At 62.9% G+C, this 26,355-nt stretch overlaps 1 protein-coding gene across 5 annotated transcripts; it reads right to left on the minus strand.

Moving 5' to 3' along the window:
- ARHGEF16 (Rho guanine nucleotide exchange factor 16) lies at positions 1-26,355 on the minus strand. Of its 5 annotated transcripts, none has more exons than XM_074022558.1 (15): positions 26,127-26,355; positions 17,162-17,768; positions 14,312-14,357; positions 13,089-13,258; positions 11,450-11,506; positions 10,752-10,873; positions 7,779-7,931; positions 7,487-7,616; positions 6,206-6,280; positions 5,531-5,623; positions 3,137-3,288; positions 2,546-2,734; positions 1,551-1,624; positions 1,227-1,328; positions 1-673 (listed from the first exon to the last, which is right to left on the minus strand). In XM_074022558.1, the coding sequence occupies exons 2-15, from the start codon at positions 17,747-17,749 to the stop codon at positions 534-536; spliced, it is 2,091 nt and encodes a 696-aa protein (XP_073878659.1). In that variant the 5' UTR covers positions 17,750-17,768; positions 26,127-26,355; the 3' UTR covers positions 1-533. The 5 variants fall into 5 exon arrangements, with proteins under 5 accessions (XP_073878659.1, XP_005545043.2, XP_065386965.1 ...); XM_005544986.4 differs by having other exon boundaries at positions 10,752-10,912; XM_065530893.1 differs by having other exon boundaries at positions 26,108-26,355.

Genomic DNA, 26,355 nt, shown 5'->3' on the forward strand with positions numbered 1-26,355 from the left:
TTCTTAAGAAATAACTTTAATGTATTTAGAAACCTCAAAACCGAAATCTCCCTGCCGGGTCCCCTCCCTCCAGCCAGTCCCCCTCTCAGAACGTGGGGCACTCCTGGGAACTCAGGGTCCTTCCTGTCCCACGTGGGGGTAGGAAGGGCATAGGACGAGACCTCACATTGTCCCCAGTAATCGCTCATGGTGGCCCCTGTGCCCATCAGTCTGGGTGGAGTTGCCCCGTGGGTGCAGCGGGGAGGTGGTGGGGCCCAGCAGCTGAGAGAGGCCCAGCCAGCCAATGGGACTAGGCTGGGCTCCTTGGGACACGGCGTGGCCCCCTTGAGCTTGACTAGGGGTGCCTCTCGAGGGACATGTGATCTTCCTTCTGTGAAGTGTCCGGAGCCCGGCACCACAGTCACAGGGTCTTGGGAAGCCCCAGGGAACCATACTGGGTCCTTGAGACAAGCCCCTCACACTCTCTGTAGCCAGGCACGGCCACTTGCTGATCAGGGGACAGGCTGTGCTGCCGCCGGCTGGCCTCACCAAGGCTACACGTCTGTCTCCACCCGCAGACGCTCCATCCTGCGGACATTGCCCTCCACGGCCACACGGCTGGTGATGAAGCGGGCAAAGTCCTCAGGGAACCAGCCTGTCTCTCCGTCCCGGAGCCTCTCGCCGTAGAGCCACCCTGAACACGGATGGGGTGGGAGGGAGGTGAGAGGAAGGCCATGGGTCCCCCGGCCCCTTTGAGCTGCTGTGCATGAGCACGCCAGGGCCAGGCTTCTCCTAGAACCGACCACCCGCTCCTGCCTCAGAGCAGACAGCTGCTGAGGCCTTGCTCACGGTCACCAGGCACCCGGCCCCTGCTCTGGTGCTCGCCACTGAGAAGGGTGCTGGGCTGAGCACACCCCACACAGCTCTGCCCGGCATGAGGAGGTGCCCTGCCTGCCCTCCTGCAGGCTGGTGCTGGGCCGGCTGAGGGGATTCCCTGGGAGGGCAGAGACACCTCCTCCTCCCCACATGGGACACAGTGACCATGAACTCGCTTTTGGGTTCATGGATTTTGGGGCTCGGGGATGTGGGAGTGTTCCCTTTGAGGAAGCCCTTGAGGGAGGGTGAGGCAGGCTGGAAGCGCATGGGCAGCTTGCAGCCCGGCATGCTCTGGGCCTGGCCAGGCTGGATGGTGACTCACGCCCGCCTGTCCGTGCCTGCCCATCTGTGCCCGACACGCCCACACTCACCGTCCTCCTGCTGCAGAACCAGGACCACGTCCGCCTGCTGCAGTGTGACCTCGTCTGCCTGCTTCGCAAAGAAGGCCTTGGTGATCTCCACCTGGGGCAGGTCTGGGTAGGGCAGTGGCCATCACAGGGCTATCAGGAGGCGTGGGCCGGGCTCCACTCCCCGACGGCCTCCAGCAGACACACCCCTGGGGCCGGGGTACCCCACCTCCCGACTGCTGGACCCTACCACAAGGCCAGGTGCCAGGCTCCCTTGGGCTACAGTGGGGGCCAAAGTGCCCAGCCGTGGCAGAGGGCCAGCCCCGCAGGCCCCCAGCCCGCACTCACCTCCTTTGTTGGAGAGGCCCTGCCACTGTCTCTCGCTGTGTGTGAGAGCCACGATCCACCGCGCCCGGTCACTCCTGGGGGCCAGAGACAGCACGAGTCAGGCCTGGAGGCCGATCCCGCCCCTCTGATGTTCCCTGACTTCTGACAGCCACCCATGGGGGTCCGTGGCAAGAAGATGGGTGGTGGGGGTGGGCAGGAGTGGCTGGGCAGACTGTGCCAGGCAGGCTAGCCCCCAAGTCACCCCAGCCCCAGCTCACAGAGTTGGGTAGCAGCCACACACCCAGACCCCAGCCTGCTGGACCCAAGGCCACCCCGTTTCCTGGCACTGGGTCCTAGCTCCCTGCCCCTCCATTTGCTGTGGCAGACTCAGCCCCAGCATCCTTGTTTGGAAATAGGGCCCAGAGCTGTCCTCGGTCAAGAGGAGCTGAGAGGGAATATGGAGACTGGCGCACCTGCGTGCCTGCCTTCCACAGGGGCCCTGCAGAGACCCCATCATATGCCCACTCCCATTTCAAGCGCCAGGACCACCCTGCTGTCCAAACTGGCCCCCACTGGCCAGGCTCGCTGCACCCCAGCAGCATTGCGGTTTGCCTGCAGCTGTGCCCTCAGGGCCCAGGGCTCTCCTGCCTCGGGGCCTTGGCACGGCTCCACCTCTGCTGAGCAATCCCACCCTCCAGCCCCACCTCCCTCTGCTCACGTGGGCTGAGCCTTCCACAGGGCGCCCCCCGCACCCCACCCCCCACCTTGTTTCCTTTCTTGTTCCCACTCCTGGTGGCCCAACTGTTGGTGCGTCCCCTCCCGGGAACATAAACGCCACGAGGACAAGGCCGTTTCTGTTCTGTCCCCGGCTCTACCTCGGCACCTACGGCAGGGCCAGGTGCACGGTGGGTGTTCAGAGCCAGCCGTGGAGCAGCGAGCGAGGCAGGCAGACAACCCGGTCCCCGTGGAGCTAATGTGCCTGGGGCCTGGGAACCACCCTCCTGGGAGCCCCTTACGCAGAGTCTGAGGAGAGCAGGAGCTGCTCCTGGCGGCCCTCACTGTTGCGAAGCAGGGTCACTTGGAAGGCATGGGGCACAGAGGAGCTGCGGTTGCCGCCCCCGGGCAGAGGGAGCTCAGACGGCTCTATCTTCTCCACCTGGATGTGGTTCATCTGGGCGTAGTCCTGGACCACGTAGCTCTCCTCGCTGTGGGGACACGGACAGTCAGTTGGTGGGACCGTCCCACCCAGCTCCTACCCGGTGCCTGCTGGGCTTCCGGCCAGGTCCCACCCGGCTCCCCTGCAGTGGTGGGGAGGCAGCCACGGAGGACAGGCTCCAAGAGTTCCCCCATCCCACAGAGCAGAGGCCACAGCTTTCGAGTCCTCCTCGTGGCTGGCACAGGCAGACCCTAGTCTGCAGGAGGCCAGAGGCTGCACAGCGAGCATCACCTGCCCCCGAGTGTCACACAGAGCATGTCCCGAGTGGAAGCCGTGCCCCAGCTCTGAGGTCAGAGGGGCCCAGGGCCAACTCCCCCAACCTCCTGCCCCAGGGCCAGCGGCCCAGTGTCCACGGAGCGGGGCTCCCCACACCCTCCTGCCCTAGTGCCACCTCTTCTTCTTGGTCACAACCAGGACATCGTTGAACAGGAACAGGTAGCACGTTGGCCGGCTGGCGATTTTTCGAAAAAGTCCAGTTTCTTCCACTAAGAACAGCTCCCCACGCTTCAGCAGCCACCGGGAGGCGGAGATCAGTGGGAGGGACTAGGGGGACAGAGCCAGGATGAGCAGGTCCCCAGGGGGTCAAGGACACACAGCACCGGGTCGGACTGACCCCTGCCTCTGGACTGTCCCCAGTAAGGGTTGGATAGAGGAAAGCGGCACAATGTGTCCAGGCCTCAAATCAAGGTGCGACAGGCCCTGGACCAGATCCTGCCCGACAGCCCAGGGCTGGGTGACCACTGAACATTTCACCCAAGCCAGGACCCAAAGGCCAGTGCTGGGGAAGCCTCCATGCACACCTCACTCCTCCGTGGTGGGAGGGCTCCATGGCGATTATGCAGACGCTGGGCCTCCTGGGCACAAGGGCCCGCTCAGCCCCGAGGGAGGGTTGGCAGGGGCAGGCCCCTCCGTGATGACCACGCTCCATGTCTAGAGACTTTCCTGGCTCCTGAGCCACAGAATACCCTCCCCCATGCCTGGTGCTGAGTTGCTGGAGTCAGTGGGGGGCAGAGAGATGGCAAAGGCCAGGGGGTGAACAGTGCAGGGGTAGTGGGGGTGGGCTGTGTGGGGGTGGGCATCGCAGTGGAGGGTGGCAGCACGGGGCATGGGGTGGGCGGCACAGGGGTGATGGGGGTGGATGGCACAGGGGCGATGGGGTGGGCAGCATGGGGGCGATGGGGGTGGGCGGTGGTGGGGGGGTAAGGGGGGTGGGCGGCACGGGGGCGATGGGGGTGAGCGGCAGGTGGGCGGGCAGTGTGGGGATGATGGGGGTGGGCGGCACGGTGGCGATGGGGGTGGGCGGTGGTTGGGGGTAAGGGGGGTGGGCGGCACGGGGGCGATGGGGGTAGGCGGCATGTGGGCGGGCAGCGTGGGGATGATGGGGGTGGGCGGCGTGGGGGCGATGGGGGGGCAGTGGGGGTGGGCGGTGTGAGGGCGACAGGATGGGCAGTGTGGGGATGATGGGGGTGGGTGGCGCGGGGGCGATGGGAGTGGGTGGTGGTGGGGGGGCGAGGGGGGTGGGTGGCACGGGGGTGATGGGGGTGGGCGGTGTGAGGGCGACAGGATGGGCAGCGTGGGGATGATGGGGGTGGACATCGCAGTGGGGATGGCAGCACAGGGTGGTGGCGTGGGCAGCGTGGGAATGAGGAGCCTACCCACCAGCCCCCGCTCCTCAGCCACTGTTGACACCTCCCCACCTACTCCCTGTGGGGCCCGCCCACCGTACCTGTGCCCACTATAGACTCACCTCCCACTCCTGGCCTGTGCCACCACCCTCCCTCCTGGATGAGCCTGCTCTCCCCACCCCCACACCCGTTTCCAAGACCAACTTCAAGACCACGTGGGGGTGAGAGCCCCACTCAGGGGTGAGCCAGGCCTGGGAGGGGGTCCTTGCTCTGCCAGGGGCAGATGTTCTAGGATCAGGGAGACAAGTGTGAGGCCTGCACGGGTGTGGGCTCGGCAACAGTGGCGCGAAGTCACCGCCCTAACACCCGCTCCAGGCAGCCGGCCCTGACCCACCCTCCCCGAGCTGGGACCCCTGTACCCTTGCTCGGTTGTCCATGGCCCTGAGCGAGGGTGGCCTGTAGCCTGTCACCCACTCCTTGCTCCCCCCTGAAGGGCACCCACTGGAGGGAGCACCAGGACAGGAGACCCACCTGGGCCCGCCTTGTGGGAGGGGCCCTGGGCTGTCCTGGGACAACAGAGGACGGGACCAGTGTGTGGGATTGTGGGTGGTGGGCTCTGGAGGGAGAGGTCCGAGCCCCGTCCATTTGTGACAGGGACTAGGGCTGTTGGGACCTGGGCTGGAAATATTTCACCCTACCCAGAATCCGGGCCTCACTGGGAAACATGAGATCTGGGCCGGCCCTGAAATCACCCTGTCCCCTCCCCTCTGTCCTCAGGCCCTGCCCAGCCCCTGAGGGGCCAGCAAGGAGCCCTGGCCCCGGTCAAGCGTACTGACAGGGCCACTCCTGTTGCCCCCTCCGCTTGGTCACTCAGGGCCTGGGGTCTGCCCTTTGCCCGTGCAGTCCTGGGGATGGAGCAAGGGCCACAGAGGCCCACCCAGTGGGAGTAGGGGAGGGGACACAAGGGACACTCCCAGATGGGGAGACTGAGGCCTGGAGAGACCAAAGGCACCAGCCCTAGGAGGCCCAGCCCCCAGGCCTCATGAGGGCAGGCACCCACTCTCCAGCCCTCAGGCTCAGGGGTGTGACCTCACACGCAGGCCAGCAGGGCGGGCCGAGTGGGAAGTGGCCTGAGTTGCCTGATGTCCGGGGCCACCTACCTTGACCTTGCTGAAGTCCAGCTGCGTGTGCAACGTGTACATCTGCTCCATGCGCTCCATCCTGTGGGCCCCCTCGTTGCACTGCCTCACCAGCTGCAGGGCATGGTCCCCGTGTGAGGGGCTGGTGCTGCAGGGCCCTGGCACTGCCCACACGTTCCACAGTGTGCCCAGGACTCCTGCCCAGCCAGCCCCTGGCTGCCCACAGTGCCTGCCCTGGACCAGCTGTGCCATAGGCTCATCAACTGTGCAAGAGTTCCACTGGCTCTGGGCCTCAGTTTCCTTGTCAGTGCTGTGAAAGGCTTGGGATGGATAATCTGAGAACTTCCAGGCCTCAGTTTCCCTGTCAGCACCGTGAAAGGCTTGGGATGGATAATCTGAGAACCTCTGGGCCTCAGTTTCCTTGTCAGCACTGTGAAAGGCTTGGGATGGATAATCTGAGAACTTCCGGGCCTCAGTTTCCCTGTCAGCGCTGTGAAAGGCTTGGGATGGATAATCTGAGAACCTCTGGGCCTCAGTTTCCTTGTCAGCGCTGTGAAAGGCTTGGGATGGATAATCTGAGAACCCTCGCTGCCCTGGAAGGTAGGGGGAGCCAGCCCTATGCCACCAGGTAGGGTGGGGTGGGGACAGGGTCAGGGTACAGGACTTGGGCAGGACTGGGGCCAGGCCCCATCTTACCTTGCTGATAGCCTTCAGTGCGCGGCTGGCGGCCTTGTACCTCTCGGAGTGGCCCTGGGTCTTGAGGCAGAGCGTCTGGATGAACAAAAGACACGGGACACAAAGTCCCCTCTGGCATCCCAGGTGTAGAGGCTCCCACCATCACCAGACCCTGGGTGGGGCTGCAGGGTGGTCAAGAGCTGCCCCCAGAGGGCTCCTGCAGGGCCCCACCACCAGCCCCTGAACGGCCTCTGCACCACCTGGAGCTCTGCCAGGTCCTCAGGCCAGGTTGAGTGGGAACAGGAGCTAGCACCCCTGCCTGGAACCTTCCCTTCCCGTTCTTGGCCATCTCCATCCTCTCCATCCAACCTGGGGAATCGTCAGTGGAGGCCCCCTGGCAGCCCCATTTCTGCACATCCCTGGGGCCCCCAGGAATTTGAGGTTCTGTTTGGCTTGGGCAGTCCTGCCATGTGTAGCCTCAGGGAGCTTAGCTCAGTCCTGCCATGTGTGGGGCTGTGTGTACGGGCAGCACGCACACGTGTGACTATGCCTGTGTACTGTGTGCGTGCATGTGTGCCTGCATGTGTATGCATCCACATGTGTATGTGTGCACTGGGTGCATGTGTGTGTAGTGCCTGTGTGTGCATGTATGCAAACGTGTGTGTGCACTGTGCGCACATGTGCATGCATGTATATGTGCAATGCAGTGTGTGCACATGTGTGCAGGCATGTGTGTATTGGTGTGCATTGATACACATGCATTGTGTACACATGGGCACCCATATACATGAGTACATGTGCACTGTATATACATGTGTGCGTCTGTGTGTACACCTTTTACCGTCATGCGTCCTCTGCCCTGTGGCATCCCACACACACAGCCCACGCTGCTGAGCCCCTCTGAGCCCCTCTCTGCATCCACAGAACGGGGAGAGAAGGTGCTGGGGACAGGGCTACCACGTCTAGGAGGACTGGTGGGGCGGGGGCTGGGAGGAGGCTCAGCAGGGCTCTGGGTGATGCCAGTTCCAGATCGTCAGTGTGCCTAAACCTCATGAACCATTGAGTAAGTGAACACAAATTCGCCAAGGGCTGGAACAGCTCCCGGCACAGTGAGGTCTGTGGGTGGCGGCGACCACAAAGTTATCCTGGTTATTAAAGCCATCTTAGGATCATAACTATTAGAATATCATAGGCCAAGCCTGGAGGAGAAGGTCACAAAAGGGTAATCAAGGGGGAGATCCGGCAGTGGGACCCCAGGACAGTGTGCCCAGCCCCAGCCCCAGCCCCGGGCCGTGGACTCACATCCGTCAGGAGGGGCAGCCGGGTCACCCGCTGCATGGGGAGGATCAGGAAGGAGAGCACGGGCAGGCCCCCGCATGCTGGCCGCCTCTCAATCTCTCTCAGGACCTCTCGGAAGGCGGTGTTGCTGCTTCTGCAAGAGGACAAGGCTGTCCTTCCAGGCTCTGCATGGCCGGCCTGTACCCAAATCAGGCAGCACCTGCAGAAGCCGGGCTGGGAGCAGGAATGTGCTTTGGGAGACCAGGGTGCAGGACGCTCCTGAGCCACCCTCTGGGCCTCAGGGCCACCCACTCACGTCAGCTTCTGCAGCGTGCGCTGCTGGTAGACCTCGTTGGAGCAGTAGGCGATGTAGGGGTGGAAGTGCTTCTCGGCGTGCTCCTCCAGGATGTCACTGATGTCCTCGACCAGTACCTGGGCCTTGTGCCGCTGCTCCAGGTCCTCGAAGAACCTGAAGGCAAGGAGGGGTGAGGAGGGTGCCACGGGCCTGGTGGTCGGGCCCCATGTGTGCACACACACAGACGTGCATATCACACACACTCACACATACATATACGTGGCAGGAGCTGAGCTCAGCTCCCAGAGTCAGCAAGCAGCAAGCACTCAGGGCAGGACCCAGACCTGGGATGCAGGACAGCAGGGAGGGCAGGTGGGAAGTGGTCACAGAGCCCCCCGCCACGATCCCATGCACTGGCACTGTCCCTCTGTTGTCCAGGGGCAGCCCCAGGGGCTGTCTCCAAAGGTGGACCCGTTTGGACCTCCTGTCCTGGTGCCCTGTCCAGTTGGTGCCCTTTGCCCTTCAAGTTCCTTCCAGCTAAAATGACTGGGCCTCCACACAGGCCCGGGCCCCCACTGCTGCACCCGCCTGCCCCTGGGAAGAAACTCAAGGACGGAAACTCAGGGGACAGGCACAAGAGCCCAGCCTCTGGGTCACAAAGAGGGGCGATGCCTGGGGCCACCCCCTCCAAGGATGAGTCCCCAATCCCAGGCAGCTCTGCTGGTCGAGCTCCTAGCTGGGTTCGCGAACTGTCGGTTGACTTTCACTGGGTCCCCCACCCCGTCCTGAGTGAACAGTCAAGGCCAGGGGGGCCAGGTGTGGGCTCTTGGCAGACTCTGACCTCCTCCGTGACCCACGCCTCGGCCCGGGGTGATCAGGACGAAGGGAGTTAACACTCGGTAAGAGCTAGGCCAGGGCTGCCGGGGTTCTGCCGCCATGGGCAGCCAGAGCCACCCACGATGTTCACTTGGTGTGTGAGGCGGTGGCCGGAGCCTTGTCCATCCCACAGACCCTCAGAGCACCCAACCTGAGACCACATCCATGTCTCCAGGCCCCTGCCACAGGAGGTCCTCCCACCCCAAGAGCTCTGTCCTTCGGAGGACTCCCTTGCCCAGCGTGGAGGTGGGCGGCAGTCCCTCCTCCCCCTGCTCACTGGGCCCGACTGGGCCTGCCACCCACACAGGAGCCATGCTTCCTGCAGGGAGAGCGTCCTGAGAGCTGCTTGCCCTAGAGAAGCCCCAGGAAAGCTGCAGTCCCCGTGGATGAGGACCCAGGAGGCCATGGGAGGCCTCGGCTGCTGGATGAGCAGGGCCATGACACGTGTGGGTGCCGAGGCCGGCCAGGCCAGTCAGCAGCTCACATGGGAGACTGCAGGTTCTGAGAAAGGTCCGGGAGAGCTGCCCACCAGCCGCCGACCCCAAATAGCGATGATTCCCCAGAGAGTTCACTGTGAATGCCAGGAGCTGTCCAGGACCCAGCTGGGGGAGGAGGCTGAAGCTTCCCGCCCTGGGGCAGCAATCTAAAGCCCCAGGAGGTCAGAGGCAAACACACAGCTGCCTGAGGCAGAGGGGACTGGAGGACACAGAGCCTGCATGGCTGGGGGCAGAGCTGGGGGAGGGGCAGCCGCTATCCCAGACCCCTCCCCCTTCCCCTCCCCCAACCCCAACCCACAGATGAGTCAGAGTTTGGGAGTTTCCCATAGCTGGTCCCTGGAGCTCTACAGGAAGCCCCTGTCTCCAGGGACAAGGCGGCTCCCCGCCCACCCTCAGGGCCCCAAAGCTCCGCAAGGGCACCCCACAGGCAGCAGATGGGTGGGACTCGCCAGGGGCGTGGCTGATATAAGAATGCGCCAGCAGCCACCACTGTTGGAGCAGCCCCGTGCCAGGCACTACAGGCCCCTAATCATCTCCCAGCACCACCCAAGCCCATGAGGGGGCCAGAGGCACCGCCCCTCAAGTTAGCATCGAGGCTGAGGCTCAGGAGACCGAATGATGCTCCAGAGTCCACCTGTATATAGGGAGCAGCACAGGGTTGAGACCACACACACCCCTGCCCACGCACACAGGCCCCTGCCCACGCACACACACCCCTGGCCAGGCACACAGACCCCTGCCCAGGCACACACACCCCTATCCACTCATACCCCTGACCATGCATACACATGCACACACACCCACGCATGTACACCCCTGCCCACGTACACACCCCTGCCCGTGCACACACCTGTCCACACACATACATCCATGCACACAACCGCACACACACAACCATGCATACACACCCCTACCCCGACACACCCATGCACACACCATGCACACCCACGCACACACACACCTGCCCACGCACACACCCCTGCCCGTGCACACACCTGTCCACACACATACATCCATGCACACAACCGCACACATACACCCATGCATACACACCCGGGTGCTGGATGCTCCCGAGTCACCCTCCAGGCCTCGGGGCCAGCCCACTCACACACACCCCTGACCACGCACACCCCCGTGCGTGGCTGCAGCTGCATGTCCGGCCTTTCCTCCACCTCCAGGCCCTGCAACCAGAGCTCAGGTCCAGCCACCAGACACCTTTGGGTGGAACATGACCCAGAGCTGCAACTAGAGGCTTCCTGCCTACAGGTGAGCAGCTTGTGGCCACCGCTGCCTGGGTCACACAGCCCTCTGTGGCTGGGCGTCCTGGTGGGATGGTGCTTGGCAGTGGGGCAGGGCTGGACCCCTGGGAAGTGCTCCACATCTTACGAACAACCTGGATGCTACAGCCCCAGTGCTCAGCCCGGCCCTGGGGCCAGCTCTTGGTGGCCTCAAGGACCATCAGAGGTCATCACACTCCATGGGAGCCAGCAGCTGCCCTAAACCATCCCCGATCAAGGCGCAGCTCAGGCTCCCCAGGGCCTGCTGCCGACGGTGCGGTGCCCATGGGGAGAGGCACCTTCCCGGCAGAGGACCCTGTGCAAAGGCTGTGGCGTGGCCTCACCTCTGACTGGCACCCAGGACATCCAGGATGTTGGAGAAGAGGTGGTGGTGCTCCATCTGCGTCACGGTCGCCCGTAGCTCCTTGGACTGCAGGAACTCCTCCACCAGGACGCTCAGGCTGTGCTGGTAGGAGAACTCCGATGTGAGGATCTCGAACATGGCCTGCGGAGAGGGGCCTGGGTGAGCCCCACAGTGACGCTGGACACGGGCGTGCCTCGGTGGCCAATTCTCAGAACAGGAGGACATGCCCCGGGTGGCAGGGGCCGGTGGGGACAGGAGTCCCGGACAGACCCCTGGATGGGACCATCAGGATGGCCAGCCTGAAGACGCCAGCCTGACGTCCCTGGGTGCCCCTGGCTGGGTGCCTGATGAGCCGCATGAAGCTGGGCAGCGACCCCACCTCCTCGTCAGAGAAGGGGGAGATGGCGGCCCCTGGACTCCGAGGATTCACCCGGTGGCGCGAAGGGGCTCTGTGAGGGCCTGGTGCAGGTGGAGGCACAGCCCGGGCCTGTGTGAGGCGCTGGTGAGTGTGACGGGGCCTGGCGCTGGAGGTGGCCACAGAGGGATGGCCGGGTGGCACCACTGTGGCTGCTGCCCCTCCCTGGGTGTTGCATGGCCCAGGCCATGGGGGACAGCCCTCCCGCCCAGGGCCCTCCCCTCCAGCCCAGGTCCCTCCCCTCCAGCCCAGGTCCCTTTTACCTCCTGCCTCTTCCGCTCCTCAGTGGAGAGCTGGTCTAGGATGCCCAATTCCACCACCTGGGGGGACACAGGCCCAGGAGCTGCAGGTCACACATCCTGGAAGCCTGGGCCAAAGTCTCCCTTCTTTCCTCTCCTGATGGACCAGGGCCAACATGGCCAGCAGAGGCGGGGCCCGGGCAGAGCACCCACAGCCACCCCACACGGCTCAGGGAGGTCCGATCCTCGAGTAGGCCTGTCCTGCCCAGGGTCTATCCCCGTCATCTTCCTCTCTGTGGACCCTCCTCAGGGCAGCCGCCCCCACCCCCGCCCAGCCAAAGAGCCGCAGAGCAGCCCAGAAAGAGCATGGGGCATCCAGAGGGAAAGGCCAGAGGACGGGAGATCTTGTCCCGAAGACCTTCCTGGCAGACGGAGAGGCGTGGAGCCCACCCAGGGAGGAAGTGTGGAGGGCAGGACTGTGACTCAGACCCCACCTGGGCGAGGCGAGTCAGTGCCCTGCCTGGAAGGTATGGGTGACGCTGTGCCCGCCGGGCTTCCTCCTCCTTGGGGCCCACAACTGGCGGGTCGCCTTGGCGGGAGCGTGGCTCGCTTGGGGGAGCGCGTCAGGACCAGCGGGGCTGCTACACTGCCCGGGGGTCCCCTCTCCCCTCTGCAGCACTCAGGCCACCCTGATTCGTGCTCTGCTCCTCACTGGGCCGGGCAGAAAGGCCTCCCACAGCGCCTGGGCCATGGGTGAGTCCCCCATTCCCCAAGCCAGTGCCTCCTTCCTATGCAGGGTCGGAATCTCTGGCAGTTACCAGGGTGCAGTACTGGACACTATCCCAGACAGAGGGAGACCACATGCCCCCAGCTCCCAGCGGGGGAGTAAGACTGCACTTCCAGACCTTTCTATCTGTGGGGAGGCTGCCCGCTGCCTGCCCTCACCCCACACTGGGCCTGCCCTGGCCGGGGTCCCGGGGTACGCAGCACCATGAAGCGTGGTGGGCGGGTGCAGTACCAGCCCCTCTGGATGGCAAACAAGGAGCCCCATTGTACCACAGGTGGGGGCCCGCCCTCCCTGCTTCCCGCCACGCCCACGGCCACATGGTCCCCTCCCTCGGGCCTCAGGGCGCGGGTCACATGCTGGTCCACCTGGGGTAGGAGCAGTCACCTCCCCCAAGCACAGGGACCACTGCCAGGCCACGCTCTCCACTGAGACCCCCGTAGGGCAGAGACGGGCCCCCCGTTTCAGATACGGAAAGTGAAGGAGTGGCTTGGCCCTGGCCTCAGCTCCAAGTCCCGGCCCCTCCTGTCCCAGCTGTCTCCCTACGAAGACCCCTTAGCTCTCTCCTGGGGCGGGGGCCCTGGGAAGGGACTCATGGTGCCCGCAGCTCCCTGCAGGGCAGTCTGAGCAGGGCCGGCCCTTGCACGCACAATGGCAGGGCCCTGCATGGGCAGGGCGACTCTGAGGGCACAGGAGGGAGACTCCCAGGTCCGCCACCCACAGCCGAGGGGCTTCTGGGAAGGCTGCCCACCCTCCCTGGGAGGACTGGGCTGCTGCTGGGGACCAGCCACCTGGGCTCAGGGAAGAACAGTGGGGGGACCCCTGTGGCTTCTGCCTGCCTGCCTCTGTGGGGCAGCCTCACCCACCCTCCGGCGCTACCTCCGGGAGCTGGCTCCAGGTGATCTGGGCAGGCCGGTAGCTCTTGACCACAATGGTGGTGTCCATCTTCTGGGCTCCCTCGGGGCTGGAGGACTCATCAAGGATGTCATCATCAGACTCCTGGCTGGTGTTCAGGCCCCGCTCCTGGATCTCCTGGTAGAGCTGGGGGTCTAGAGAGAGAAGGAGGGTGACCTGTGGCCCTGGGGGATTGGAAAAGGCTGCGCCTCCCTGGAACTTGCCGGCTGCGCCCTCCCAAGGGCATCTCAGAGCCCATGATGACACGAGGCAGCACAGGCCCTCGCGGGTGGGTCCTCTAGCACCCACAGGCTCTCACGGCTGTATGGGAGAGGGAGGCTTTGGGAGGGGACTGCCCCAGGCTGGGCGCCAGTCCCAAGACCTCTTCTATGCCACAAGCCCCACCTGAAATGGGCTGGTCCCGGCTCAGGGCACCTCCAAACCCTCACAGCAGCCCCCAACCAGCCTTACCCTGAGACACGGGGCATTGCTGCTGCCTCCTGGGGACACTTCCCAGAGATTTCTGTAGAGGAGGCCTGGGTACCCCCTCCTGGGCCCGTCCCTATCCACAAAGCTTCTGGGGGATGGAGGGCGCCACTGTGTCTTGGGGCCTCAGGTCTGGAGCTGGGCACTTGAGGCCTTAGCCCTCCCCAGGCCTCACTGCCTCCGATCTCTACACCCCTGTGCACTTTGATCCAGGTAGCAGGCACCTCCCTATGTCAACCTCCCCGTGGGATGTTCTCATCTCCCCCTAGCAGGCTGAGTGTGCACCACTGCCACCCCTGCTGGAGGCCCCAACACATGGCTGCCCTTCAGCCTTGAAGAGTCCGGGCAGAGCCCGTGGCGTGGGGCCGGCACCCTCTGATCTGGCCTCGGTACCCCAACACGGCCACTGTAGGCTGGGCCCAGTACACATATGGGGTGTTCAGGGCAAGACTGGGGGCTCTGTCTGTGCCCTGCTCTTCAGAACACACAGAATAGAGTCCAAGTGAACTTTCTAGACCTTTCTAGACTCAACAGGGCTACACGGTGAGACCAGCCACTGGGACCTCAGGACCTCAGCCTCTGGAAGGATCCCATCAAACAGCTTTGGTGACCCTGAGACACCAAACCAAGGCCCACCCGAACCCCAGGGTGCCCCAGTGAGTCCAGCTTCAACTGGAACCCAGCCCAGCCCAGCCCGCGGTGCCTCCCAAAGCCACACTCACCGTCCTTGAAGGAGCCCTTGTGCCCACGTTTCCGCCCCAGCGTCTTCTGCACAAAAGAGACACAAAAAGCGCAGCTGTCAGCCGAGGCGGGTGTGGCCCACAGCGATTCTGCCTCGGGACCCCAGAGACCTCACGGCTCCACACGCGAAGCTGTGCCCAAGAGATGTCAGCTCCAAAGGGCCTCAGGGCTGCCAAGCAGAGGCCAGGACAGGTGGGAGGAGGGCTCAGAGCAGGCAGGACAGGTGACTGAGGGTTGTCAGGTCCAGGAGGGCTGCTTGGAGGAGCAGGAAGGGTTGAACTCATCTCGAAGGGATGCTCAGGAGAGTTTCGAGCAGGACTGGAGGGAAGCTGGTGGCAGGGCAGTTACGGTGGGGAGAGGGCTGTGAAGGGACAGTGGGGCAGGACACAGGCCCCTGGGGACCAGGACCTGGTGGGGCAGGTGAGCAGGGACTGGTCAGTCAGTGTCTAGCCCCAAGCATGGGCCTGGGGGCCCCAGCAGGAGGCCGGGAAGGCAGAAGCGATGGGAGGGACTGGGCTCCTGGGAAGCCCCCAGGCTCAGGTGCCCGGCTCGGAGCCCACCCTCCTTGGCTGGGACACCACACTTTGCCGACGCCACAGGTGTGCCGATTCCCGGAAGGAAAGGGGCTGATTTCTCGGAATGAGTTGGGGCCTGTAAACTCCCCTTACTGGTTGGGAGCGTGTGGCGCTCCCAGCTGCACCTGGCCTGGCACCCTCAGCCCCATGCCCCGCACCCCACCTCAAGGGCTCCCCCTAGCCCCCTTTTGACCTCCAGGTCTGGCTGGAACTGTTGCCTCCCCCACCCCTCGACCCCGTCCTCTCCTCCTGTTTGCCTCTACCCTAACCCTCCTTCCTCCGGGACCCTACCCTGACCCAAGGCCACGGGGAGCCCCCTCCTCTGTGCTCCCAGCAACCCCAAGCTGCCCTCAGCCCAGCCCTCGGCATTCTCCCTGCCCTGGTGGCCCTCTGAGGACCAGGCCCATGCCCCTGGGCTCACTTTGGAACCCCAGCACCAAGCATGTGGCAGGTGCCCAGGAAGTGTCTGCTGACTGCATGAAATCAACAGTCAATGAAAGAATGAGCCCCGTGGGCCTACTCCTTGTGGGTGCAGAGAGTGCTGGGGCCCTTCCAACCCCTGGGGTGCAGGCGCCTGTGGCAGAGGTGCCGAGGCATTTCTGAGTCCTGGGCGTCTCAGGTAGGCACAGCAGGAGAGAGCCGTGACTGAGGATGGTGACTGGTGCTGGAGACATGGGGGGCCCCACCTCAGCCACCATCGGCCTCCAGTGGACGCCAATGGGACATTCTGACAGGTGGTCTTGGCATCCCCTGAGGCTGGCACTGCCACTCACAGTCTGGGCAGGAGCCGGGGCTGAGGAGGCAGCAGTGACGGCAACCAGTGAAGAAGACACTCTGGCACGTGCCTTCTGTGGACACTGTCCAGAGGACGCCCAGAGGACGGCTATGATCTTTGCTTCCACATGGGGAAGCCAAGGCTCAGGAAGGTTCAGGAACTCACCTGGGTCACACGGCACCTGCCCCCGCCCTCGTCCTTCACTGAGGCAGCCCATATGCTTAGGGCCTGTTTTCCAACACGTCTGAGCGAGGCACCCAACAAGAAGGGTGGCCCTGGGACCAGCCCTGTACCTGCTCTGCATTCCTGAGGGTGCTCAGCGCTGCCAGGGCCTCCTGATGGGTGGTTCCAGAGCAGCTCGCCTCCCCTACCCCAGCCCTGCCTGAGCCCAGACCCACCAGCTAAAGAGACCAAGCAAGGGCCGGGCGCGGTGGCTCAAGCCTGTAATCCCAGCACTTTGGGAGGCCGAGACGGGTGGATCACGAGGTCAGGAGATCGAGACCATCCTGGCTAACATGGTGAAACCCTGTCTCTACTAAAAATACAAAAGACTAGCCGGGTGAGGTGGCGGGCGCCTGTAGTCCCAGCTACTCGGGAGGCTGAGGCAGGAGAACGGTGTAAACCCGGGAGGCGGAGCTTGCAGTGAGCTGAGATCTGGCCACTGCATTCCAGCCCGGGCGACAGAGCAACACTCCGTCTCAAAAAAAAAAAAAAAAGACCAAGCAGGGTGGCCAGAGTCCCAGTCTTGGCCGGGGGGGTGTCCAGGTGCCATGCCACTCTCCCTGAACACAGCTCCCAGCTCCAGGGCTGCCTGAAATGAAGGCCTGACCCCCAGCCTCAATGGATGGTGACTCTGAGGATGAGGGACACTGGGCCCAGGAACCCCAGCAGGACGCTCTGTCCCCTGGGCCCTAGTGACACATGCAGCCAGGCTACACCCTGCCCAGCGAAGGGTCTGCCGCCACCATGCCCCAGACCTAGAGCCACCGCCAGCAGGCAGGGAAGCAGGCTCTGTACAGCGGGAGCGTGCATACTTCTCCTGAGCCCGAGGCCGCTGCACAGCTGCCCCGCCTGAGTCCCTGTCCGGAGCTGCGGGGGCAGATGGAGCCCAGGCCAGTCACTGCAGCAAGGTCACCCTGAACCCTGTCATCCAGGCAGGCTGGCTCCTGTCTGGGGCTTGGAAACAGGGACTGGGCCCTTCCAGGGATCTGCCCTCCAGCAAGGCTGGGAGCGGGGACACCAGAGTCTGGGGCCTGGGTAGAACCCTCGACCTTTCTGAGCCTCTGCTGCCTCGTCTGTAAGGTGGGATCTTCACACTCACAGATTGGGCTGAACTGGAATAAACCAGTTGAGAGTCCTCATGCAGCAGGTGCTTACTAACGGCAGCTGCCACGATGCAGAAGATGACAGTGGTGGAGACGGCCAGGCCACCCCTCTGCCTAGCAGCACCCTCCCCGCGGTCCACGCGGGCAGGCCCCTACCTTGTTTTTGGCTGGGTTCCGAGTGTGAGGCTGGCTGGGTTCCTCGGCCAGAGCCTGGAGCTTAGGGCTTAGCGGGATGGCGTCCCCCTGGCCACCTGGCTTCCCCAGGCCCTTCATGGCCGCCCGGTAGGATTGGTTCCGCAGGTTCCGCCTCAGCATGCCCCCGGGGTCCTTGTCCATGTCCATGTCGTCCAGGGAGAAGCTGGGGGCTGGGAGGAGCTTAGGGTCCCGCCGGGCGGCCTCCCTGCTAAGTACAGCCGCCCCGAAGCTCTGGTGGCGGGCTGGGGTCTTCGCCTTGCTGGCCACGGCCAGGCTCTTGGGGATCAGCTGCTGGGTGCCCAGCTTGAGGGCCGCCGGGCTCTCTGTGCTCAGGACGATGGGCCGCGGCTCCTCGTGCCCTGGGGACCGAGGCTGTGGGGGTGCCGGGACCTCGGGCTGGAAGACGGCATTGTCCCTAACACGCAGGGAGCCACGGACCATCGGGAGCCCAGAGGCTGGGTTCCCACTGGTATCCAGCCGGAGCTCCGAGTGGAAGCGGTATTCCAGAAGCTTCTCCTCCAAGGAGCTGTCTGAGTGCCGCTGGGACATGCTGGGTGGCTGTGGGGTCCTGGGGAAATGGCAGAAGTGAGGGTGTCGTGAGGTTGCTCTCCCCTGCCCCCTCAGGTGTCCACCCCGCTGCTCTTTCGCGTATGCCTGGCCGGGGCCCCAGTACAGCTCCCAGGACACAGCGTGCAAGCACAGCAACGCAGCCAGGAGCAGAGTGGGTCAGCGGCACAGCCAGCCCTAACCACCGGGAGCCAGCCACGTCTGACGCCGGAGGCTGGGCACAGGACGGGATTAGGCAGGCACTGGTTTTCCGAGCTCCAAGGGACCAGGTGGGCACAGCTTATGGGGGGAGGCTGGACCTCAGAGGCTGGGAGGCCACACTGCTTCCTCTGACGGGCAGCACGCGCTGAGGACACATTCCTGAGCCGGGAGGCAGGTGGGGCAGCTCAGGTGCAGGGCCCTGGAACCCTGCAGACCTGGCCTGGACTCCTGGCTCACACCTGGCAGCCAGGCAGCCTCCTGGAACCACTTCCTTGTGGTGAACACGAGGGTGCTGGTGCTGCGCTGGGGGCTTCCTGAGGTCAGCATCAGCCACAGTGGCAGTGACCACAGCCTCTGCCTCACTGGGGCCTTCCAGACGCCCGAGCCAGGCTCTGCTGGTGGGGGTCAGACACATTTGCCCACATGCTCCCCGCCCGAGCCCAGGCCTGTGTGATTCCCCTCTCTCAGCCACGCAGGGACATGACTGTGGCGGACTGTCCATGGAACATTTCCACACACCAGGCAACACGCTGGCATTTTTCCACGTTTCTGAACTGGGCATAAAGCTGACAATTCTGGTTTCAGGGAGTCCCACCAGGCACCAGCCTGAGAGTCTGGTATGACACCTGGCCACTGGGCAGGTATGGTGGCGGCAGGGGTGGCAGCCCAGAGTCCCACGTACACCACCCAGTGCAGGGCGGGAGCTGACCTACAGACATCGTTGTAGCCCGACTGCCACACCCCGTGGGCTGTCCCACCCCCACCACCCTCCTGCCCGTCCCTCCTGGCAGCACGTGCCCCCCCAGCCCATCTGTACCCCACTGTTCCCTTCATGGTCCAGGGCTGGCAGCCCTGCCCCGACACTGCTGTTTCCTGTTTCTCACCTTCCTCCTTCCAGACCCAAGGCAGGGCTGCCCTACTGCCCCTTGGGAATGGCACAGTCCTGTGACTGACTTTGGGACATGTGTCCCCGCCAGGTAGGAATGTGGAGAGCCAGCTCTCGACCTGCCTCTGCACCTTCCCTGGGTGCCATGACTATGAGCTCACGTGGCTAGGCAGAGCCCCAGTGGCCTGGACCCCGTGTGACCGAGATGTGCAGAGCCCCCAGCCGACACGGCCTGCAGGAGCCGGGCCTGGAGGTCTGTTTCCAGGCACTTCGCGGGGCTTTTGTGGCTACACATCACCTCCTGAGTGACAGCACATTGCTTGCCACAGCGGTCAGGCCCACAGCAAGCTTTCACGCCCCAGGCTGCTTGCAACCCTCAGGCCACTGAGCAATGGGTTCTGAGGGTCTGGTCTCCCAGGCCTCCTAGCTTTCCCCTCTGCTGCTCAGGGGCTCCCCACACGTGTCAGGGGGCAGCCCTGACCGAGGCACGTGGTCAAGTGATGCTGCCTCTCTGTGCCTCAGTTTCAAAATCTGTAAAATGGGCACGATAAGAGCAAGGCCCACCTCCTGAAGGTACTGCAGTAAGTGTAAAGCGTGCAAAGTGTGTAACAGGCCTGGCCGGTGTGAGGCCTACATCCACGTTGTGGTGACCAAGCCTTGCTGAATCAAAGACAAGCTCACGTTCCCTATGCTCAGGGAGCTTTGTAGGTTCAAAGGCAACAACATGGAGAAAACTCACTGCTTTCATTCTTTCCCTTTTAAAACATAAATACAAAAACAGTAAGAGCCACCACTCAGTATGCCTCCTATACACCCAGAACGTCACACGCATGAAAATGACCGGAGTCTCTCCGGGGTGGAAACTGATTTTTCTGATGGGAAAACAAGGCTGGGTCACTTGCTCCAAGTCACCTCCTACAGGGAGGTTGCCTACAGTCAGCCACACAACTGACCTGAATTCACACTTTTGGAGCACCCGCAGGGCACCTGGGACACCGCTCTGTCCCTGCTTAGCCCCAGGAGCCACCAAACTCTCCCAGGACACACATTCTCTGCTAAAACCATCCCAGGAAGGCACGTGCGGCTGAGCCTCCCAGGCCCTAGGGAGGGGCGGCCCCCACGCTGGCTGGGAGGGTACATTCCTCAGGACATTCCGAATCACCAGCCGAGGACAGCAGCAGACACAGCAGGCCTCCCCCGGGGCTGGTGTCCATGACACTGACCCGGCGCTGGTCTGCACCATCCCAGGATCACCCGCTCACAGTAACGTGTCTGCGTTTTACCCAAGCCTGGCCGAGAAATGTGTTTCTTTTAGGTTTCTGTCTACACGCCAAGCAGAACGCACTCCAGCGGGCAGCCAGTGTAGGCGGCCTACGGTCCCGCAGTCCTTTTATTCTAAACGTGATTTCTTTACCTGGGGGGCATCTGACGTGGGTTGACATGCCCACGTCGTCACTGTGCCCGGTCTCCCACCAAACAAATGTCCCCAAGACCCCACAGCCCCCAAACACAGAGGCCCCAGCCTGCACTGTCTCAGCCTCCGGCTCTCATAGAGGCCTTCCTCCTCCCTAATGGGGCCAGACTGCCCAGGCCTGACGGTCCCTGACCACGTCCTCTGAGACAGTGTCCTGGCCCTGGCCAGCAGCATTCCCTGGCTGGCGGCGGCTGTCCCAAGAGAGGGCAAAGTCTGCTCCACTGCCAGAAGGCGCCCAAACGGGAACCTGTCAGGCGAGCCAGAGCCAGAGCCATTGCTGGGTGTGACCTCCGCTCCCAGTGAGGCAGCCACACCCACAGGTCTAACAGAGAGCCCTAGGGGTGTGGACAGGGGTGCTGGAACCCAGAGCTGTGGTCCTGGCAGGCACCTACACCCGTTGCCTTCTGTTTTTCAGTTTTTCTAAAGAACTGTGAAGACACAGACACCGTTTCAAAAGTCAACGAGCACCAAAGACTTAGCATGAAAGCCCAGCGTCCCCTCCTCCACGCTGCCTGGATCCCCAGAGGCCACCGCTCTGGGCTCCTCAGCTTTTCCCAGAAAAAGGCACAGCCTGCTCTCAGTGACCCCCGCCTATGGGCATCCCTACCCGCTCCTTGCCTCTTGGACGAGCACTCCATCACAGCCGGCCCCATCACACGATGTCTGTGCCGGCACAAGGTGCTAAGCCCCGGGGCAGAGTAAGGCCTTGCCCACCTCTTGTTAATCATGATTTTCTCTCATTCCACCGGCCTGGTTTTCCCCAGTTAAATTTTCCCTGAGTGTTCCGGTGTCTCTGCCATGTGCTTCTTGAGAATATATTCTATACGCTTGGCAGGCCAGCTCTGTGTTTTTCCCAGACACCCCCATCCTTCCTCTCCAGAGGGCCTGGTGCTCTGGGCCTCACCCTGGGCGGATCCCAGGACCTCCTCTGCCGCTTCTGGGGCTGGAGGCTTGGCCCCCAGTCCCCTCTCACCCGCTCCGGGCCCTCACTGTGCTGAAGCACATCCCCAGGCACTGAACCCGGAAGCCACACGGGAGGCATCTTTTGGACGCCTGAAAATGTCTTGTTTCTTCCTCTCCCCTGACTGGTGGCGAGGAGACAAGTGTTCCCACTGTAGATGCTTTTCTCCCAGAGTCGGGAAGGGCCCTTCTCTCATCTTCAGAGTTGCTGGGGAAGGGCCCCAATGCCCCGATCTCTTCCTCGTATCATGACCGGTGTGTGGTTCTCCCTGGCTCCACTGAGGGTCTGGGGCACCTGCTGGAGGCTGGAAGCTCTGGCTGTCGTGCTGATGTGCCTCTGTAGGGTCCACATTCGTTCACTGAGCCAGGCACTGGGTGGAAACCCCCATGCGGTCACTCTTGTCTTCAGGGCTGTACGGATTTTCATATTATTTCTTCCATTTTGTTTTCTGTTTTTGGAATACCCACTAATGAGTATTAAGCTCTGGCATTTTCTCCTAATTCCTTACCTTCCTTCCCCTACTTTGTTCTCTGTGTGAGGTTTTCTCTACTTGATCTTTTTTTTTTTTTTTTTTTTTTGAGACGGAGTCTGGCTCTGTTGCCCGGGCTGGAGTGCAGTGGCCGGATCTCAGCTCACTGCAAGCTCCGCCTCCCGGGTTTACACCATTCTCCTGCCTCAGCCTCCCGAGTAGGGGAGGACCACAGGTGCTGCCACCATGCCCGGCTAAATTTTTTTTTTTGTATTTTTAGTAGAGACGGGGTTTCACCGTGTTCGCCAGGATGGTCTCGATCTCCTGACCTAGTGATCCGCCCGTCTCGGCCTCCCAAAGTGCTGGGATTACAGGCTTGAGCCACCGCGCCCGGCCTTGATCTTCTTATCTGCCCCATGGTCTTGTCATTTTCATTATCGTCAAAGAGCCCTCTGCTCTTCATTCCTGGCATCCTGCTCTTGTTTTATGGGTGTAACATCTTCTATTATCTTAGAGAGGAAGGATTACGTTTTCTTTGGAGGGAGTTTCTTTCTTTCTGTCACGGGCTGCTGGAGCTGTGCCCCCACCCCACACTTCCTCCCGTCTCCGCCTCTGCTGGCCTCTGTCTCTCAGGCACAGGGCTTTCCTCTGCTGGCCTCTGTCTCTCAGGCACAGGGCTTTCCTCAAACATCTGCTGCTGGTGGTTGATTTGCTTCTGCTTCTATTGAGGAGAGAGGCCTTATGCTGGTGGGAGGCCCAGGTGCACACGCCCTGAGCACAGGTGTCTCACTGGGAGGGCCCTCTGGGACCCCCAGCCCCACGCCAGGTCCGTATCCTGAAGTCTCTCCTGAATGACGGCTGGTTTCTGCAGTGGTCTCTCTCCATCTCCTCACTGAGATGCTGGTCTGCTCCTGGTGCCTGGAGCCAGTGAAGGGGAGGGGCTGAGAGCTCAGACTCCTTTCAGCAGCTGGCCATGCTGTCCGGGCCACAGTGCCACAGAGGTCGGTCAGATTCCCTGCAGCAGCCTCGTGGGCCAGTGGCAGACCCGCTCCCCAGTAAAGGCAGCCCTGACTTGCTGAGTGGGGGCTGCCAGGAAAGCTCCTTCAAGCATGCACAGGGCAGAGGGAGCCGCAGGCTGTCTGTCTGTCTTTCCTGTCTCCCCATGTGTGTGAGCCCTTGCAGGGCAGGGACAGTTTCCTGTTCGTGTCCCCACAAACAGTCGGGCTCAGTTCCGGCACTAAAAAGCAAATGCCTGCCTCGGCACGTGCTCTGCCCTGGTCTCCTTACCTTGATTCTGTGTCTTCCCAGAGAGGCCCTGGTGTTCCGTGCCAAGAACCAACTTGCAAGGGGACTTTGCTCAAAGTGAGCAGAGGCTGGGCCAGGGCAGCCCACAGAGGTTCCAGGCCTGTCTGTGCCACTTTTTGGGCGACTTCCTGCTGCTTCTGCTCAGGGTGGGCTGGAAAGGACCTCCCATGGCTGAGCCCTGGGACCCAGAGCTGTCTCTTTTCCCTTTACCACTGAATACCCCACCCTGGTATCCCTGACGCATATAGTTACAGGGCACGAGGGACTTGTGCAGGAGGAGGCGTGTAGCAGAGGTGAGTAGGTGGAATCCGTGGTCTCTGGCCAGTCTCAGGGGCCCCTGCCCAGCCTGTCCGTTCCTGTCTGCACTTGGCCTTGGCTGATCTGCCGGATCTCAGACCCAGCCTTGGTCGGGTGGGCCACTCTGCAGTCCCGCCCTCCTGCCCCCTCATTCTTCTGGAGAGATGGGCTTCTAGTGACTCTAGTGGGTGCCAGCCCCATCCCTCCTACATCCCCACAGCAGTACAGTGTCCCAGCTGAGGCCTGGGGCTCTGAGCACAGCTGCTTTCATGGCCACCAGGACCTAATTGCCCAAGTTTGCTGCCCCTCCAGTTAGGACGCTGCACGGGCCTCCAGCTTCATGTGGTCCCACCCTCGGGCATTTCTGTCCCTCCTACCCTGGCCTCTAGGTCTGGCTAACCCCACTCGGCCCAGTGCGGCGTGGCCTCTCTAGCACCTGTCCATCCAACCTCAGTGCATGCAAACTCAAGCCACAATGATGCCCTTGTACTCCGGTAATTCTGCCCAGCCAAACTTGACTCAGTCACATAATCTGGGGGGAGGACTTGGTTTTGTAAATCATGCAGCACACATCAGCCAGCTCCGTTTGCAAGGTGGCCAGAGGTTCAGCTCTGCGGCCTGCACTGGGGCAGTTTTGCCCCCCAGGGCACATTTGGCAACGTCTGGAGACACTGCTGGTAGTCAGGAGTCCTGGCTACTGGTCGGCAAGGCTGCTGGAGACCTGTTATCTGGATCAAGGCCCCTAGGGCTGCGGTGGGGAAACCCTGGGCAGCTAAGCAGAGAGCCACCCTGCATGGTGGGGACGGGGAAGTGCATTTGGCCCTCCCACCTGGACGTAGCCAGCTCAGCCCAAAGCGCATTCCAGTCACTCCCCAGCTCCGGCTCTGAATGAGACGTCCCATAAACCCAGGCACTGTCCCTGGCTCTGTTGCCACTCACGGGGTTCCCCCAAAGGGTGGGAATCACAGCCTGCCTCTGACAGGTGCCTATGCGGGGGATGGGTCCCCTGCCACCCAACCAGGTGCAGAGGGAACGTGGCCTGCCTGGGTGGGACTGCTGGCCAGGCCCTGTCCTGACCTGGATGGCTGTCCCCAAACAGGGACGGGGGGGGCAGTGGGGCTTCTGGCCTCGGCCAGGGAGTCACTAGAAATAAGGACACTGCTCCAGACAGACGGTCCCCTGCGCTAAGGACAGGAGCAGCCCAGATCCATCCGGAAACCAAAACTAAAATTCAGACCCAAACTCACGGGGAGCGCCTGCACCTGGATCACAACGTGAACACAGATAGCCATCCTCAGGATGGGGACCCGCGCTCCACATGTGAGCTGTGGGGACCCTGGCATGCCGCTTCTCACTGCTTCACTTCTGTGCCTCGGTTTCCTCATGTGTAGGTGGAAAGTGCTTCCCACATAGGGTGGTCCTATGGGTGAGAGACGGCCCCTGGAGAGCCAGTGCCCTCAGGGAGGCACCCCCAGCAAGGGTTTCTCCCCAGTGTCCAGGTTGGGGGAGTGGGGAGGGCCCATCCCACCCTCCAGGTGACTTTGGTACAGGTGACTTACTTCTTCTAGGAAGCCCCCAAGACACCTCCCTTCCAGCAGGACTGGGTGGGTGGGGAGTGCCCACCTTCAGCCCACAGCTCCTGCTCTGGACAGTACCTTTCACCCTGTTCCCCTCTGCTGGCTGTGGGCATCGCATAGCAGGGACCACATCTGCCTGGCACACTTGTGGGTCAACATCTTCTAACTCCTCAACACTCCTACTAGTCCCATTTTACAGATAAGGAGACTGAGGACCCAAGAGCTGTTAAGTTCACAAAGAGCCAGGATGTGATGGGCACACCTGGGAACTATGCCATGGAGATGTCAGGGCCTGCAGCCATGCACAGCACCTGGACCCTGTTGCTGGTCCAAGCCAGGCCCACATGCACCCCCTAGGCCCCCATGTTAGGTGGTACACACACTGTTCCCCTCAAGGACACAGAGAAGATTCAGGCCTCAATTCAGGTCAGATGCAGAGGCCACCAAGACCTGCCATCACTGCCACTCCCTGGGTCCCCCCACCTACTCAAATCTCAAAAGGGAGCCTGTTCCCATTTCACAGACGCAGAGAGAGGCTGAGCAGGCAAGACAAGCCGCCACGGCTCCCTGGTAGGTGGGACGCCCCCCTCCCCCTCCCTGCCTCCCTTCTCAGGGGAGACAAAGCAGGTCCCTCCCTGCCACCGCCCACCAAGTCCACGGGGTGGGGGAGGGGCGTGTGGTTTGGGTTTGTCTGGGGTGTTGGGTTCTTCCTTCTTGGAGCTTTTCTGAACTTTTGGGACCAAAGCAGGTTTGGGCGTCAGATTCCCCAAAGAGCTCCCGGGAGGGTCGTTCTGTTCTGCCCCCCACCCCATACTCTTTCAAACTCTCTGGGGCTTCCAGCGTCCTCCGCGCTCAAATCGGAACCCAGGTTCCGGTTGCATGCAAGTTTTCCTTTAGGAAGAGGAAGCGGCCACTGGGGGTCGAGAGCGGGCAGCGAGCGAGCGTGCAGGGGCAAGCAGGGGGCTGCCTGGGGGCGGCTTAGCCCGCGAACCCCGCCCCTCCCGCCCCGGCGGAGGCACAGGAGGGTCGCGAAGTTGTTGCGGCTCCCGGGGCGGGGCTTGCGGGAAAAGCGAGGGGAGGAGAGGCGCCCCCGGGTTCCCGGCGCCTCCCCCGGGCTTACCGCCCTCCCCCGGCTCCCCCGAGCCCCGGCTCACCTGTCTCCCGGCTCACCTGTCCCCCAGGCTCTCACCTGCGCCGCAGGGCGGAGGGACGGAGGGGCGGCGCGCGGACGGTGCAGCTTCCAGCGCCGGATCCCCTCCTCTCCTGCAGTCGCCTCGCTCCTGCGGCCGCGCGGTCCGGCCCGGGGCGCCTCCTGCACTTCCTGCGCTGTCTGGCGGGAGGGCGGCGGCTGCGGCCCCGCAGGTGGGCGCTGGGCGGGCGGGGCGGCTCCGGGTCCGAGGGCTCGGCCGGGGAGGGTC

This window comes from Macaca fascicularis, chromosome 1 (assembly GCF_037993035.2).
Source record: "Macaca fascicularis isolate 582-1 chromosome 1, T2T-MFA8v1.1".
NCBI classification, from domain to species: domain Eukaryota; kingdom Metazoa; phylum Chordata; class Mammalia; order Primates; family Cercopithecidae; genus Macaca; species Macaca fascicularis.